Source organism: Citrus sinensis, chromosome 8, assembly GCF_022201045.2.
Source record: "Citrus sinensis cultivar Valencia sweet orange chromosome 8, DVS_A1.0, whole genome shotgun sequence".
Taxonomy (NCBI): Eukaryota; Viridiplantae; Streptophyta; class Magnoliopsida; order Sapindales; family Rutaceae; genus Citrus; species Citrus sinensis.
In genome coordinates this window covers 21,602,521-21,619,282 of record NC_068563.1, presented here as the reverse complement: position 1 = coordinate 21,619,282, position 16,762 = coordinate 21,602,521, and the positions used below count along the sequence as shown (strand labels likewise).

The 16,762-nt window shown below is 30.8% G+C and overlaps 1 protein-coding gene across 4 annotated transcripts; it reads right to left on the bottom strand.

Annotated features, from left to right (window-relative positions):
• Positions 1-469: 469 nt before the first annotated feature.
• On the bottom strand, positions 470-14,524 carry LOC102608871 (probable LRR receptor-like serine/threonine-protein kinase At1g53430). 4 transcript variants are annotated; one of them, XM_052432296.1, is made up of 27 exons: positions 14,162-14,524; positions 13,419-13,566; positions 13,247-13,318; positions 12,973-13,044; positions 12,805-12,876; positions 12,312-12,383; positions 11,713-11,784; positions 11,523-11,594; positions 11,255-11,326; positions 11,043-11,114; positions 10,593-10,664; positions 9,868-9,939; positions 9,609-9,680; positions 6,012-6,080; positions 5,601-5,669; positions 5,159-5,206; positions 4,997-5,029; positions 4,803-4,817; positions 4,616-4,674; positions 3,935-4,311; positions 3,646-3,838; positions 3,401-3,535; positions 2,816-2,931; positions 1,855-2,062; positions 1,366-1,603; positions 1,126-1,276; positions 470-868 (listed from the first exon to the last, which is right to left on the bottom strand). In XM_052432296.1, exons 1-27 carry the CDS (start codon positions 14,313-14,315, stop codon positions 683-685), a joined length of 2,991 nt encoding a protein of 996 aa, XP_052288256.1. In that variant the 5' UTR covers positions 14,316-14,524; the 3' UTR covers positions 470-682. The 4 variants fall into 4 exon arrangements, with proteins under 4 accessions (XP_052288256.1, XP_052288257.1, XP_052288258.1 ...); XM_052432297.1 differs by lacking the exon at positions 10,593-10,664; XM_052432298.1 differs by lacking the exon at positions 14,162-14,524 and having other exon boundaries at positions 13,423-13,565.
• Between the last annotated feature and the right edge of the window lie 2,238 nt (positions 14,525-16,762).

Sequence of the window (16,762 nt, the reverse complement as noted above, 5' to 3'; positions counted from 1 at the left end):
CCAAATGGCTTTCAAAGGTAATATATACTTCAGTTCAGTTATACAAAGGTCCTTAATATATATAAAATACAAACAATCTCACTTAAAAGTTTATTTATACAATTTATGATATTCATTTAAATGTACATATTTAGTTGTGTTTGTTTATTAGAGTTACACCATATATAAATCTTATAATTGCAAGTGATTTATACAATTTGTGTTAGATAATCTATTAGATATCATATATCTTACATACTTAATGGTAATAAATTTTGAAAAATTGTTTTCAAAAAATTAACAACATTGCAAAATTAAAAAAAAAAGATTGAAAATTAAATTTTAAATAAAAATATTATTCAAATACAATTGTTTTTAACTATAAGGGCGGTTATCGTAATTTTACAAAAATTATCCACACTTTCTTAACCGTTTAAAATAATTATTAATTAAGCTATTTTACTTTAACACAAATGTTGTGTAAGAGTAATTAAAGCTAATGGTATACATTTATTACATTATTAATAATGCTGTTAAAAGTTCACAGCATTATGGAGTGACCCATATTTATTTGAAAGCAGCAGTGCACCATCAACATGGGATAATGCCTGGTGTACATACCTATGCACAATCGTAATAGATATGCTTAACCGTCACCAAGACATTCCAATCCACGTGGAACCATAAATAAGAAAAGTCAGATCTAATTAGAGATGCGCTCGAGCTCGCTCACAACTTCAGACATAGTTGGCCTGAGAGTAGGCGACTGATCCACGCATCTCATTGCCAACTCCAAGATTATTTTGGCTTGCTTCATCACTACATGTTCATTTGGCATTTGCTTGTCGACCAATTCAGAAAGCCTTCCCTTTGAATGCAACACAATGGCCTGCACAGTGTACATTATTTATTTATTAATTAATCCATATATGATATATCCCATGCCATGCGACATCGTTAGCAAATTAAATTAAGACCTTATTTTATGTATATAGAGGAGATATTTTCAATCTGGGAAAATCCTGGAATTTTTGAAGTGAAGGATTCTGTTTACAGTGTTGTAAACCATGAAAAGGGTATTGTGTAGAGCTTTATAAAATTTGAGATTCCCGAACTGAAAGCTGACTCTAGTTGTTGTCTTCTTACCGTATCCAAAAGAAATTCAGTCTCTTGGTTTGCTTCATATTTGGCATTTGTCTGCCCGCTAATTATTTCAAGCAGAACAATTCCAAAACTGAAAACATCAACTTTTTCTGTTATTGCTTTCCGCATTGCATACTCTGGTGCCATGTAAACTCTGCAAGCAACCATAATTAATTAATTAATGCTATTGCTTGTGCAAGATGGCATACATTTTGTGCTTGCTCAATTTAATTTGCTACTTACACTGTCCCTTTTTCTTGGATAAACTTGTATGGATTTTCTTCGTCATAAAGCTTTGCCAATCCCAAGTCAGACACCTTAGCGTTCAGATTCCCATCAAGCAGAATATTGCTAGGCTTAATATTTCTGTGAACGATTTTACGACTCGGATTATCTTCGTGTAGATACTTTAGACCCTTTGCTATTCCATGGCAGATACTGACTCTGGCTGGCCAATCAAGTCGCGTGGAAGAATTGGCATCTGCAAATATTTAACTATTATTTTTTTTAAAAAAAAAAGTAATTTTAACCTGTTACATAAGCTAATACTTAATTTTCCAATCGGGAATTGAGTGAAAACAATTTTAAAAAAAATGGTGAAAAAGTTAGCTTACAAAAATGTAAATTCATCCCCGACTTTAATAAAGTTCAGGATTCCCCGATTAGAAGATGACACTAAGATGAAAATTTATAGAAATAAAATGATGATGAAAATATTATAAATTGGTTTACCAAACAAGGCTCGTTCAAGCGATCCTTTTTCCATGTATTCGTAGATGAGCAAGTTGAGGTCTTTTTTAGAGTAGCCATCCAAAAATTCGACAATATTTTCATGTTTCAGTGTTGTAAGGGCATAAACTTCAGTTCCTATTTGATCAATCACTTGCTTTGATTGAGAAGAAAGCATCTTCACAGCTACAGTCTGATCCGGCAATTCAGCCTGTAATGCATGCTTGCACCGTGCAAGCAGATTAATGTACCATATTTCTAATAAGGAAAATCAATTCACATACGTAAGTGCATACATACATATAGAGTACTAATCTGGTTCAAGATCCTAAATTTTGTTAAAGTCTGGAAAAGCCATTAAGCCATACAATTTCATAGTATTATGTTCCAATCAATGATCTTGAATTTGTTAAAGTCCAAGAAAACTATTAAGCAATATAATTTAATAGTGGCATTATACTATTAAATCATATATTTTAATAACTTTACTTGACTTTAATAAAAGTAGGATCTTGGTGAGTATATATATATATATATATATATATAGAGAGAGAGAGAGAGAGAGAGAGAGAGTTTTTTCAAATAAGAAATTCCTTACTTTGTTAAAGTAATGGATAAATTAAAAGACAAGAAAAACACACACTCTAATGTAGTGCATTTGGTTGTTGTCTGTATTTTTTGTCTTTTAGATGATCTCTTGTTTTAAAAAGCTAAGGGTCCCTTATTATATATAAGTAGCAATCTAGTTTAGGATCTCAAACTTTCTTGAAGTCTGAGACAAATTGACAACATTGTGAACATATTTTTATAACATTGTAAAAATATGTTCACACCATTGTTAACTTATCCTGAATTTTAATCCCATATTAGAAAATCTTTCACACGGATGTGCACGCACACACGACACACAAAACACACACACACACACGCACATAGAGAGAGATACGGAAAATTAATGTTTAACCTTGTATACTATCCCAAAACGCCCCGTGCCAATTACATTCCTGGGGCTGAAATTTCGAGTGGCGACTTTCACTTGTTTTAGGGTGTAAGACTTCCCTCGTAGGTTGACCGTTGTCACTGTGTATTTCATGAAGAAATGAGAAAGGAAACAGATCAATTATACATATATTTTTTCTTGATATCTTTTATAAGCCTTATACTATAGCAATAAGTACTATAGCATATATAGCATAAAGTGGGCTTCTAATGTGAGATTATGCACTCAATTAAAATACGAGACAAATTTTCAAAATGTTGCAAACAGACTTTAAAATCCGTCCTGCACTCTACTAAACTTACAATATTGTAAAAATTCATCTCGCATTTATTATAGTGCCAAATCCCTCACCTGATAATTTCTTACATAGCATATTATATATATATACCTAAGCTTAAAATCTAGTATTAAAGTTCGAGATATATTTATGATATCGTAAATCAGTTTAGAACATTGTAAAAATCGATTTACGAAATCATAAATCCATCCTGGGATTTAATTTCGAACTGAAAATTTTTCCAATATATATAAATAATCTCCCGTACGTACCACGCAATTCTCTGTCTCCTATCCATCCTAATCTCCACATGAGAGCCAAGAAAAGAATCAAAGCTAGCACAGCCCCAAGTACAATTCCTAGTATCCCTATTTTAGATAGTCCTCCTGGTCGGTTGACTTGGAAATCTGAAAAGAAACAGCGATTGATAGCATGCAACAAAAGGCATATTGGGAGATGATAATTAACAAAATTAAAGAGCTATCACTTATGCAATGATTGCAACTTTGCACCGTACTTGGAGCTACAGATATAGCTGATATGAGAGGTCCATGAAAATAAGGTGGGTTTAATATAGATCCTTTGCCAGCCCAGAATAACTCGATTTCCAGTAGATGCTTTTGTACAGAAGCCGTGAAATTTTGAATCGTTACATTATTTGAATGCCTGGCCATTTCTTTTATGTTGAAATCCTTTCGCCTTAGCTCCCCCTGCATGCATGGAAATTAAAATTAATTAAAGGAGGCGAGGGAGGGATAAATTGCTAATTAAAATTATTACAAACGTTTTGTGGCTAGCGTACCTACCTGTATATATATATCAAATACACGTTTTGCTGAACTGCTGTAATCATCGTTTTTTGCAAAAACAATCTCAGAGAAGTAAAGACTGACATTGTAATTGCCGTTTTGCAAGCAAAAACCATAGTATTTGAGAGAATTGGGGCAAAGGCGAGCTTCGTCATATAAAGGTGCATCAATCACTGCAGCTCCACATGTTACCTTCTGTATAAATTCACGTGAATCAGCCATTGAATCCGAATAGAAATATCCGTTACAGCTATATGCCCAGTTGTATGCCGGTTTGTTAACATAAAAATTTGATGTCGATTTATCTGCCTCATACCGAATTCCTTCGATGTTATGTTCATCGCCACCAGCATTTATATGCAAATTATAAATGTCTGCAACATATATAGACATTGATTAATTTAAACATGTATGTGAAACCAAGGTGTAGCTCTGGTGGCAAAGGACAGCCTTCCTGGAGCTCAAGTCTTGAGTTTTAAGTTTCAATGTGTGCATGAGTTAATAATAAATAAAATATATAACTAATTTAGACGCCTGCACTTTATTAAAATAATCCTGAACTTTAAACCATATAATTTAATAGCTTTTCCGACCATTATACTATTAAACTATAATTTTTCCGGAATTTAACAAATCCTTAATAGGAACATTTCTATACATATGGATATGTATACATACACTGAGATTTCTTCTGGCCAGCGGGGCAATACTTCCTCATAATCTCTTCCGGAAATGTCCTATAAAAATAATTACAATAGTAAGATCAATTAATTTTGTAAGGGCATTCATTCACATAATAATTGCTTGCTGATCGATCGATAAATTACCTATATTATAATTATTAGATAAATGAATATGAACATACCGATTCTTAGGTTCACTGGTTACAGCAGCAATATTGTTAATAGTGTGCGTGCAGATATCACATGCGCATTGAAAGTTAAAATCAATATCAGAAAACGAGATAGACAGAAACTGTTGGAATTGAAATTTGAAGCCCGAAAATGAGTAAAAACGTAGGAGGATATTTTATAATACGGTGTAGTATAATTTTCTTACAGATTTATCCGAGAATTGTTGTTGGGAAGATTCCTACAAGATAAAAATTTAAACTTATTATGAAATTCATTTATATATATAAAATTATGCATGTGGATAAAAGAAACAAATTAACAAAGAAAGGAACCAAGTTCGCTTAATTAATTAACGCTATTTTCTTACTTGTGTGTCTCTGGTTCTGGAAATATAAATTCATTGTATGCAAGATCCCTGCAAGATGAAAATTCAGACAAGCAGTGTTGGCGTTAATTATTAATTTGTATTTGCATGCAAAATGGCATAGGAATTCCTAAACACAATGACAGGCTAGAGTTTGTGCATGACTTTGGACATTCGTATATTTAACTAGACGCATGCAAAATGCTGGCAGGCTATAGTTTGTTCATGACTTGGGACGATCATATATTTAATTAAACACATGCAGCTAGCATTTGAATGAGAAGCTTCAAAACATTTACACATCACACTATTCTAAATTGAAATTTTTTACATAAATTTTCATTTGCCTAACCCGCGTCTTTGATTTAAAATGCGTTTAATTTGATGGGGAAAGGAACAAGTTTGAAAACATTTTATCACATTTATGTATAGTTAGAAAGCATACCCCTTTGTTTTAACATTGCTGTAAATCCAGTCTGGCAATGTTCCATTGAGCATATTTCCTGTAAGATACCTGGAAAGTAAAAATAGTAACAGAAAAAACAAATTATTTGGATTCTTTTTTATTACACTATTACTGTCAGTCAAAAGGAAAAGTGTGAGAAGACAAAATTCAGATAAGATATATATGTCCAAAGGAACACATGATTTGTATGGTAAAAAATCTCATTTACCCTTTATCAATAAAAGTTTGAATTATTAAAGTTATAAGTTAGGGACGTAATTGCGTGATATAAAAAAATCAGGGATCGGAGTGGTAAAATTGAGGAAAAATATTAGGAGTCTGAATGTTATTCTCCCTTTTATATTAAGAAAAGATATTAAATCAATGGGATTCAATAAAGTTATCACGTACAGCTCAGATAAAAACAGTTTCTTCAAAGTATTTGGAATTCCACCAGTTAAGTTGTTGAAGCTCAGGTCACTGCAGTACAAATTAATAATAATCAATCACTAGAGAAAAAAAAAATGATCATTGACAGCAAGGATTTGGAGCCTCTCCTTACCAAATATTTCCTAAGTTTACTATAAGATTATGACATATTTCAATTAAACCTTTCTAAGACTAGGATTTATCAAGACACTGTTTTCCTAACGGGCGCTAGCAAGAGGTGCCGCTTTTTAACCAAACTGCTCCTTCTTTCTCTAGTTTTTTTATCAGAAACTTTAAACTTTGGTATAAACTTGAGCAAAGAAGAAATACCGACAATAAATTCTTTAAAGAAAAATTATATCATGGAAATGGACTAGAATTGAAAGCATAATCATAGTACTTATAAATAAAACTTTTAAAAAATAATAAAAATTTCAGTAAAAAAATATGGAAATTATTTGATGAAAGATCACCCAAAATAATATATATATATATATATATATATAAGTCCTTGTTTCCGGGATTGATTAGCAAGAGGAAAAGATTACAAGTGGATTAACAACTCTCCCCAACCCATGAGCATAGTGAAGGTCGGCGATTGAATAAATTTTAGACAATATTTGAAAAAAAAAAGCAATATCAATTGAGGACAATCTTTTTTGTTGTCTGCAAAATAATATAATTGCAATTTATTTTATATATAAAGCTTATGAAATATTAGATTAGATGGCAAAAAAAAAATCAGTAATATTTTATTAATTTTCTTTTAGAAATGACTATTTCCGAAGACAGAAGTGTATTTCTAAAGGTATTCTTGAAAATAACCCTTTTTTAATATATCTTAAAAATTGAGGTAATATATGCAAAAATCAAATATATATAGTAGTTTAGTAATTTACTTTACGACATTATGACAAGGTTAATAGATGTTGCAGATGGATCAATGATACAAGTTTAAATGATCTCTGACCTCATATTACTAAACTAACTAGAAAATAGAACCGCGCTTCACACGGCTTTGAAAAAAAAATTTAGTATTATCATTTTTTCTTACTTTACACTTGATAAAACTGATAAAAAATATGGATTGATTTTTTCTTAAGATGAGGCAGCCTTATAAAAAATAAAAAAAAAACCTATTAGCCAGAAATACAAATAAAGAAGCAACGCAAGATAAAGCATAAAATGAGAGAATATATTATAGAGTGATTTTATTCATTCCAATTGTGTGTGTACAAAACAAAAAGATGAGTTCTTCTTTTATAGTTACATAATCACTTCATGAAATTAATGAAAAATTATAAATCATGATTCCTTATGAGATAGTGGGAGTTATAGGGAAGCTGAAGGTTGCTAATGAGAGATAGTGGGGAGACTAAGAGATATATGTTATGAACATCTATATTTATTTTAATAAATTCATAACACTCCCCCTTGGATGTTCATTACAAAGAATATGCCTCATTAAAATCTTTACATAATTGTTATTTTATAATAACAATCAAATTAATTATGAGAAGATGAAAAACCAAATCTAAAAGAAAATTTATCTATTTATTAGATAATAGAGAATATACAAAGATGAGAAATGGTGATGCCACATTACCTCCTCAAGTCCCAACTTTATATATATACTAGGAAATAGAACCGCACTTCGTGCGGCTTTTAAAAAAGAATTTAATATTATCTTTTTTTATTACTTTGCACTTGATAAAACTGATAAAAAATATGAAATATGTTTTTTAAAAGATGACGCAGCCTTATAAAACTAATGTTATTTATGAAAGTTAATCATTTTTTTGTTAACATTAAAAATATATATTAATGTCTATAGTTAAGTGTACACAACCTTTTCATCAATAAAAATTATGTTCACACTAATCAACTCTCTATTTTTCTTGGTATTAACAGACTCCCACATCTTACAAAGCCTAACCCTTGTCATCCAACTATCTTTATCATTGTCTAACTCATGAAGAAAAGAGTACTTCATGAAGCACACAATACTAAAAATTTAAATAAGTCAAAAAATAAAAACACAAGAACATTTCTAAAGAGGATGTTGGTTAAATAATAAAAAAAATCCAAACATAACAAATCTCAAATGCTTAATATTTGTAGAGTTTGAAGAAGCCAAAAGACACTAAATAAAAGGTTGCAAAATAAAATATGGGATTATGACATTAAAATTAGGTTCTAATGGCATTGGTGAGGGAAGATGAAGGAACATTCCTTCCTATATTAATTAGTTGATGTATTTTAAACCACTAAAGTTTAGTTGTTGGCTTAATAAAATAAATGAATGTTTCAAAACTTATAATTAATTTATCATTAATGGTTACATATTATTGAATTTAAATAGAAAGAGGAAGAGACATGTAATCTTTTGTAATCTATTAATTATTTTCTATTTTTAATATTTTGTAATGTAATTATTTTTTAATCTCAACCAATATATTAGATAATAGAGAATATAAAAAGATGAGAAATAATAATGCCACAAATCTTAACTACTTAATATTTATAGAGCTTGAAGAAGTCAAAAGGCACTAAACAAAATGTTGCATAATTAAATATGAGATTATAGCATTAAAATTAGACCCTAATGGCATTGTTGAGGGAAGATGAAGGAACATTCCTTCCTATATTAATTAATTGATATATTTAAGCCACTAAAGTCTAATTGTTGGCATAATAAAATAAATAAATGTTTCAAGATTTATAATTAATTATTATTAATGGTTACATATTATTGAATTTAAATAGAAAGAGGCAGAGACATGTAATCTTTTATAATCTAATAATTATTTTTTATTTTTAATATTTTGTAATGTAATTATTTTTTTAATATCAACCAATTTATTAGATAATAGAGAATACAAGAAGATGAGAAATAGTGATGCCACATCACCTCCTCTAGTCCCAACTTTATATATATATATAGATATAGATATAGATATAGATATAGATATAGATAGATAGATATAAATTTTTAATATTTTGTAATGTGATTATTTTTTAATCTCAACCAATATATTAGATAATAGAGAATAAAAAAAGATGAGAAATAATGATGCCACAAATCTTAAATATTTAATGTTTATGGAGTTTGAAGAAGCCAAAAGGCAATAAACAAAAGATTGAATAATTAAATATGGGATTATGACATTAAAATTAGGCTCTAATGACATTATTGAGGGAAGATGAATGAACCTTCCTTCCTATATTAATTAATTGATGTATTTTAAGCCACTAAAATTTAATTGTTGGCATAACAAAATAAATGAATGTTTCAAGACTTATAATTAATTATTATTAATGGTTACATATTGTTGAATTTAAATAGAAAGAGAAAAAGATATGTAATCATTTATAATCTAATAATTTTCTATTTTAATATTTTGTAATGTAATTATTTTTTAATTTCAATCAATTTATTAGATAATAGAGAATATGGAATGATGAGAAATGGTGATGCCACATCACCTCTTGTAGTCCCAACTTTATATAGATATATAGATATATAGATATAGATATAGATATAGATATATAGATAGATAGATAAGAAAGTAAACTTACAGGTAGCCTAACTGACTCCAATCGGCAATGTATGGTGGGATTGAACCAGTAATGCTGCAATTTCTCAATATCCTGCAGAATTATTATGATTAATTTAATTTCTAAAAAAGATTTAATTAATTAATTAATTATAAGGAATAGTGTACAATAAATAAATTTAAAATGCAGATCACGTATTAATTAATTAATAAAAACAGATAAACATATAATTAACGTATAAAATAATTATACACGCATGAAATTAGAATACACCGCTTACAGGCTTAATACACTACTCAAATTAGCTGACTTTGGGAAAGAAAAGCCCTTCGTTTGTAGGTCAGTGACAAACCTGGAATAAACGACGAAGCCAAGTTAGAATTTTTTTTTTTTGAATTGCCAAAAAAAAAAATCAAATCAAATTAGAAATTAAGTTAATTGCGAAATTAAAATAGAAAATTTCCAATCCGGGGGTCATGGACTTTACAATGTCTATGACAAAACATTGTAAACCATGAAAAAGATAGTTTTTAATATTGTATGGAGAGTTCCACATTGAAAGCTAACTCTCGTGTGCGTGTGTGTGTCTCTCTCCTCATTTAATGAGGATGCCCGCACTAAAAAAAGATTAATACATATGTATTTTTGTGTGTGCGTGTGTGTGGTCATTATCTAATGAGATTTTTTGTACTTTATTAAAATACGAGAACGTTAATATTATATGTTACACCATGTAGTATAATGTCACTGAAAATTTTCTATACATATGCGTGTGTGTCTGAAAATTTTCTCTGTGTGTGTGCAGGCGCCCTCATTTTTTTATTTTTTATTACGGACACACTCGGTTTAATAATATTAAAAAATACCTCTGTTAAATCGTGCTACTTAAAATCATGTTCGCATAAAAAAAAAATGAGGACGCCTGCACTAGAGAAGGATTATATATATACACACACATACATACGTATATAGAGCAGAGTTTGGATTATTATTAATTGTTCTTACAAATATTGAAGGCTTGACATATTAAAAATTTCTGGCGGGAGCTCCCCTTCGAAGTTATTTCCCATCAGGTTTCTGTGAGATTAAAGCAAAGAAAAGAAATATTATTAATAATAAGCTCGCGCGTGTGGGAGAATTCATTGTTTTTGTATGTTTTCTCGCATCATGCAAATTGGTTTACTTTTATATGATGCGAAATGTATACTGCGACTATTCTAAATCAAATCTATTATGATACAAACTACATTTCTACCTTTAATTAAGGAGGGACATCCATTCTACCCAGCCCATATTCCTACCTTTACTTGGCATGGTGTGCCAACGGAGTATATGTCAGAGTTTGGCTAACATTTTTATGTAGCAAATTATTAAACTCCAACAAAAGCAGATTGTTTACACAGAGAGTACCCAAGTTTCAGTTGACACATAAAAGGAAAAAATGAATAGGCTTACAGAGAATAGAGGTTGACCCATTTTGCAATGAATCTGGGGATCGGACCAGATAAATTATTCCCAGCTACTTCACTGCATTGACAAATAAAATTTCCACTACTGATATTTGCAGACTTCAAACAATAAGCGAGAAAAATCTAGACCAAATTAATTACAATCCTTAAAAATAACAAAACAATAACAATTAGAAAATGAACAAACAGGACACCTACAAAATCGTCAGATTCTTTAGATTCTCATAATCTTTTGGCAAATCCCCCCTTAAATTGTTGGATGTCAACCACCTGCAACCACATGAAAGTCACTTTTAGGTTATGTTTAAGATTTAAGTGTTGTAAATTTTAATGTGGTATTGGTATGTATGTAGATGAATGATTGACATATAATAATTGCATACCAGCCAAATATGTGTATGTGCGCGCGCGTTTGTACGGATAAATGACTTTTTAAGTACAAGCATATATGTAGTAACACACTTACAGTTGTTGAAGATTGCTTAATTTTCCGAGTTCTGGTGGGAGTGTACCACTGAGTCCATTCTCCGGCAGATATCTATATATTAGAAAATATATATGAAATTAAGAATTGTATTGTATTTTCAAAGAAATAAGTTAAGCATTGATTTAAGCAGCTGGCTTTATAATTTTAAAAGTAGAGTGAGATTTCATACAAAATCACGAGCTGAGAAAGGTCTCCCAGTTCACGAGGAATTTCCCCCGACAGCTGGTTGCTCCATAGATACCTAAAACGCCCAGAAGTATATACTAAGATAAATGCAAATGCAATTTTGAAGTAATTAATTAATTGAATATTTCAATGTTTTACTTCTGTATTTTTCGTTGGAAGTACTGTCGGATTTTGACGGAGGAAATGTAAGTGCGATTTACTCATATTTTCAGATAAATTGGCTAACATGGGAGTTGTGGAATCTGAGTTAGTTTAGTAGCCGGCTTCTCCTGTTGCTATTTTGCCTTTTATTTTTTAAAGATGCTCAAGGTCTTCCTAAGCTATGGATTCAGGGAGTTTATGGTTGTATTTGCATTGTTACATGCATTTTATTTCCTAGTAATTATTGCTTATGTTGCTCTTCTTTTTTTATATTGGTCATATGTGTTGTTTTCTTAATTTTTTAAGGATAAGATTCATTGCGTACCCTCATTTAAGTGTCATCTTTTTTTTTTTTTTTGCCCTTAGTAGAAAATTTTTTCTTGTACCCTTTAGATTTGCCTAAAAAAAAATATAAATTGCATTGCAAGTGAAGATTCTTACAATATTTGAAGAGATGACAAGCGCCCCAACGATGGTGGTATCTTCCCCGTGAGTAAGTTCTGGCCCAGATCGCTACGGCAGGAAATCATAGACGTATGATGCTACTTTATAGTAAGAAAATGAAGGGAACCAAAAATCTTCTATCTATTGAGATTTCATATATCTCTGTGTGTGTGTGAACAAGCATGCATAATGTACAAAATTAAAGAGTAATGATAAAACATCCTAAAATTTGAATCTTAAAAAATTTGAAATGTCGACTAAAATTCCTTGGGACGGCATGACACTTCACCGATTTGGATCCTCTTCAAATTCAATGCCGCCTGTTACTGGCAGTTGGCCCCCTAGGGCTTGGCCAACTGGTTAAGTGACACGTCAATAGAGCTTTAAAAATTCAGGATAGTGAAGGAGAGAATCTCAATCTGACACTTCACTTAGCGACAAAATATGAAGGAATAATTTTAACGATCGTAGTAACTAAGAAAAGACTTACAGTATTTCTAGGTTCCTCAAATTCCCCAAGCTTGTTGGTATGATCCCAGTTAATTGATTTTTTGATAAATCTCTACTCATCACACAAATCCAGTGTATCAGAAGAAAAGGAAAAAGAAAAAGAAAAAGGGAGCTATGATTGAATTGCTTGCGGCAAGTGAGGACTTACAGAGTGACAAGCTGAAATAAATACCCAATCTGGTAAGGAATGGAACCATGAACTGTGTTGTCGGATAGATCACTGTTGAGTATATATATAAAACCATATCAAATATGTTTGCATGTATTAATTAAGGCAAGAGTAATTTTATTTATTTATTTAAGTTATATCAAATAATTATATCCAAGCTAAGTATTTTAGTTGTTCAATTTATTAAATTTGGTTATAAAAGCTTATGCAAAATGATTGATCATTGAAGTAATTATTCGTTAATTGTACATACAGTGTCTGCAGGTATGTCAGAGCAGCCACATGTTCTGGGATTTTTCCAGTTAAGGCTACACTCTCCATGATTCTGTATACAAAATGATTAACATGCAGTTAATAAGGGAAGTTAACCTTGCTTTTGTTATGACTGTCAAGGCAAGTAATTAGATTAGAGTTGGAACATGTACATGCCGGAGATGTGCGGGGTCCCTTTATCGACGCGGCAAGTGATGGTAATATTGGAACTAAGCTTTAGCATCTCACGGCAATATGAACTCAATTTAGGTGGTCGTGCCTTCCACTGCAAACTCGACATCATGTCGGTGAAACCGTCCACTGCCAATAATATTTCCGTCAACAAATGTTGTTAAAGTGATCATGAGCAAATGGATCTATGCCAGCTATATAGCTACAAGACGAAAACATTCGTTCAACTCTTAATTAATTTATAAAAGTTGCATGCATGATCGAATTTGCTATCTAATTATAATTTCGTTTGTTTTAACTTTTAGCAATTCTCAATACAGAAAATTTATGCGCACCTGATAATTAGTGATGATATATATCTATATTGATTTTATAATAAGAGAGTTCATAATATAAGAGATAAGTTAAAAGACAAAAAAACACATATTTTCGATATATTATAAGACAAAATACACTATAATAGTTTTTTTTTAATCTTTTAACTTATGTCTACTCAAGTACGAGATGCTTTTTTTGTTAAATTACATATATATATGTTCTAAACTGATCATTCGTATATACGACTATATATGTATATTAAAAATTCAGACATCTGATTCAACGAATTAATTAATTCTTATGTACTTATATGTATATAATAATGGAAACCGCATGCTAGAGAACCAAAAACCCTTTAAAATTAAGAAATTTACTCAAGATATAAAGAATTATTAGCATATATTACCTTCATGACCAGGTAGATCACCTACTTTAGTATCATTTTCAGCAGCACTCTGAAATTTGAACTCGGAGCCAAGTTGACAAAGAAGAAACAAAATTAGTAAGAAAACAGTCTTAGAAATTAGAACCACGCGATGCCCAGCAGAACGGTCATCCATTTTATTTTATTTATTTTTAACTTTTAATTCCTAGCTGGCTGTTCTAAACTTTCAGTTCGCTCACCCACTCACTAGCTAGCTCCTGACTGGCTGCGCTCATTTGATCATTTCTATAGCCGATATTTTTATATAGGAGAAGAGATGCCAATCTTGATTAAATAACACGCCACCTGTGCTTTGTATTTTGAGGGACAAGAGTAATTATCGAATTCAGAAAAGGAAAAAGGAAAAAAAAGAAAACAAGGTGAAAAACGTTGTGATGGATTAAATAAAGTCGAATCTATTTGGGTAATTGAAAAGTATTTGTTAAAGGGATGATTAAAGTTTAAAGATATTTGTGATTGATTAAAGTCGAAAGCTGTTGGGGATAAGAAGCACTTTTTCTTGTCTTCCTCTCTTTCTCTTTCTTCTTCACAACAAAGGTGCTAATGGCGGTTCCCTAGATATATGATTGCATTGCTTTTTACTTTCTTGTACTTCACATGAATGACTTTGGTTTTCGAATTTATTTTTCGTTGGCTTGTACTTAACCTTCTCTGTAGGGTTAAGATTCATTACGTCTCCTTAATTAGGTATTTTTTTAAATTTAGAAAGCCTTCTCTTTCCGTGGATATATACGTGTCTCTGTATGTGTGTGTTTTCTAATTCAGAATGCTAAATACGTATTGATTTGGTCCAAGATCCTAAACTTTGTTAAAATTAAAAAAAACTATTAAGCATATGATTTAATGGTATAGTGCCATTATATTATTAAATTACGTGCCTTAATAGATTTTTAATACTTTAGCAAAGCTCAGGATCCCCTATATATATGCATATCCTTCAAAAATAAAAATAGAAAAGGAGTTTAAAAATATAATAACTAATTGTAGGTCGGTCAAAGCAAAGTGTGGATGTGTTGGCATCTATTTCCATTTGATCGAGGATATGTGGCCGGGTAATATGTTAACCAGACCCTCCATGATATTTTGTTTCAAGTTTTGAACGAAATATAAAGAATTTGTGGCTTTGTTTAAATGTGGCCAGATTTTTGTCGAATTTTGCTGTTTAAGCCTTCGAATGATCTTTATTTCTTTATTTCAGACATTTTGAGAATGTTTTCATTGATTTATATGTTCTGGTTGTTGGATTAAGGGTCATTTGCTTCATTTATTTTATCTTTAATTTATGCATGGTAGATTATCATGTAATAGTAACCCGATATTAAGTTCAAGTTATTATTGGAGTCTTATGATAAATAAGGTTTAAAAAAACTAATTTCTTATGTCATTAATAAAATTTTAGATTTTTTTAATAAAAATTATAGTTTCAATTTTATAAAATTTTAGTTCAAGTCCGGAATCTCTTTATAAAACGATATACACATACATGATTAATTGAACCGACATACATGTCGTCTTAAGTTTTTTTTGTTCTTTAAATGGTCCTCGACAATGTCGAGAAGAAACTTAAAATAAAACTAAGAAAATAGTAAAATAAAAACAAGGAGTTGAGTCTTTAAGAGAAAGCCAAGCCTCTCAATTAAAAAAATACAAGTCAACAAAACATTAAGAACCGAATCAATTAAAGCGATTTTAAAGGGATTGGGAAGCATCCTTCTGAAGGAAGACACGGATCTCAGGTGGTGTGTTAAATTTTAACCACGCATTGGTCTTAAATGTTTTCCACTTTTTTTTCGCACTCAGCGATTTCTTGAAATTTCCAAGCAGCTTATCCCCCCAAAAAAAAAAAATTCATGAAGATTAGATTCGTGGCTCTAAAGCTCTTCAAACTTCAGGAATGGCACTAATTTAATCCAGCAAGTATCAGTGGTGACAGATTGTTTCTATTTAGATTCTTAAATAATTCCCAGATTACACGATTCGTTATTCACTCCATTAAAGGAAAAGAAAGATGCTACGATAAAGTAATTCTCCAATTTTCTGGTCCTTTAATTCGCAGACTTTTTGTGTTCTTTGGATCCGTTCTAGCTGTCATGCAACTTTTAGGGCGGGTGATTGAAATTGAATCAGTTTCAATATTCAGTTTTTGGGGAAAAAAAAAGGAATTTCATTGTATGGATGTTGGTATTTCTATACAACATCAATTTAATATTTGTACGTTTCCATCCTCATTGTACACATCATTGAGTCTTCATTAGTATTTTAATACCTACGTAATTTAGTTTATCTCAAGTATTACAACGGTGCCTTGGAACGACGGCAAATACAGGCAAATTGGGATTTTACAAATTATATGTATGTGAGGTCCACATAAGTCTATACATAGATATTTTAACATGAGGGAAACGCATAAGGCAAACTTGTATGATGAAGTTGGCGTGAATCATAGAGAAGATGCAAGACATGGGTGTTACTTCACATGCGATCAACAAGGTCAAAGTAGTTGAAGATAAATCAATCTCTACATAGAAGTTATCGATCAAGATCAAGCAAGCAATATTCCTT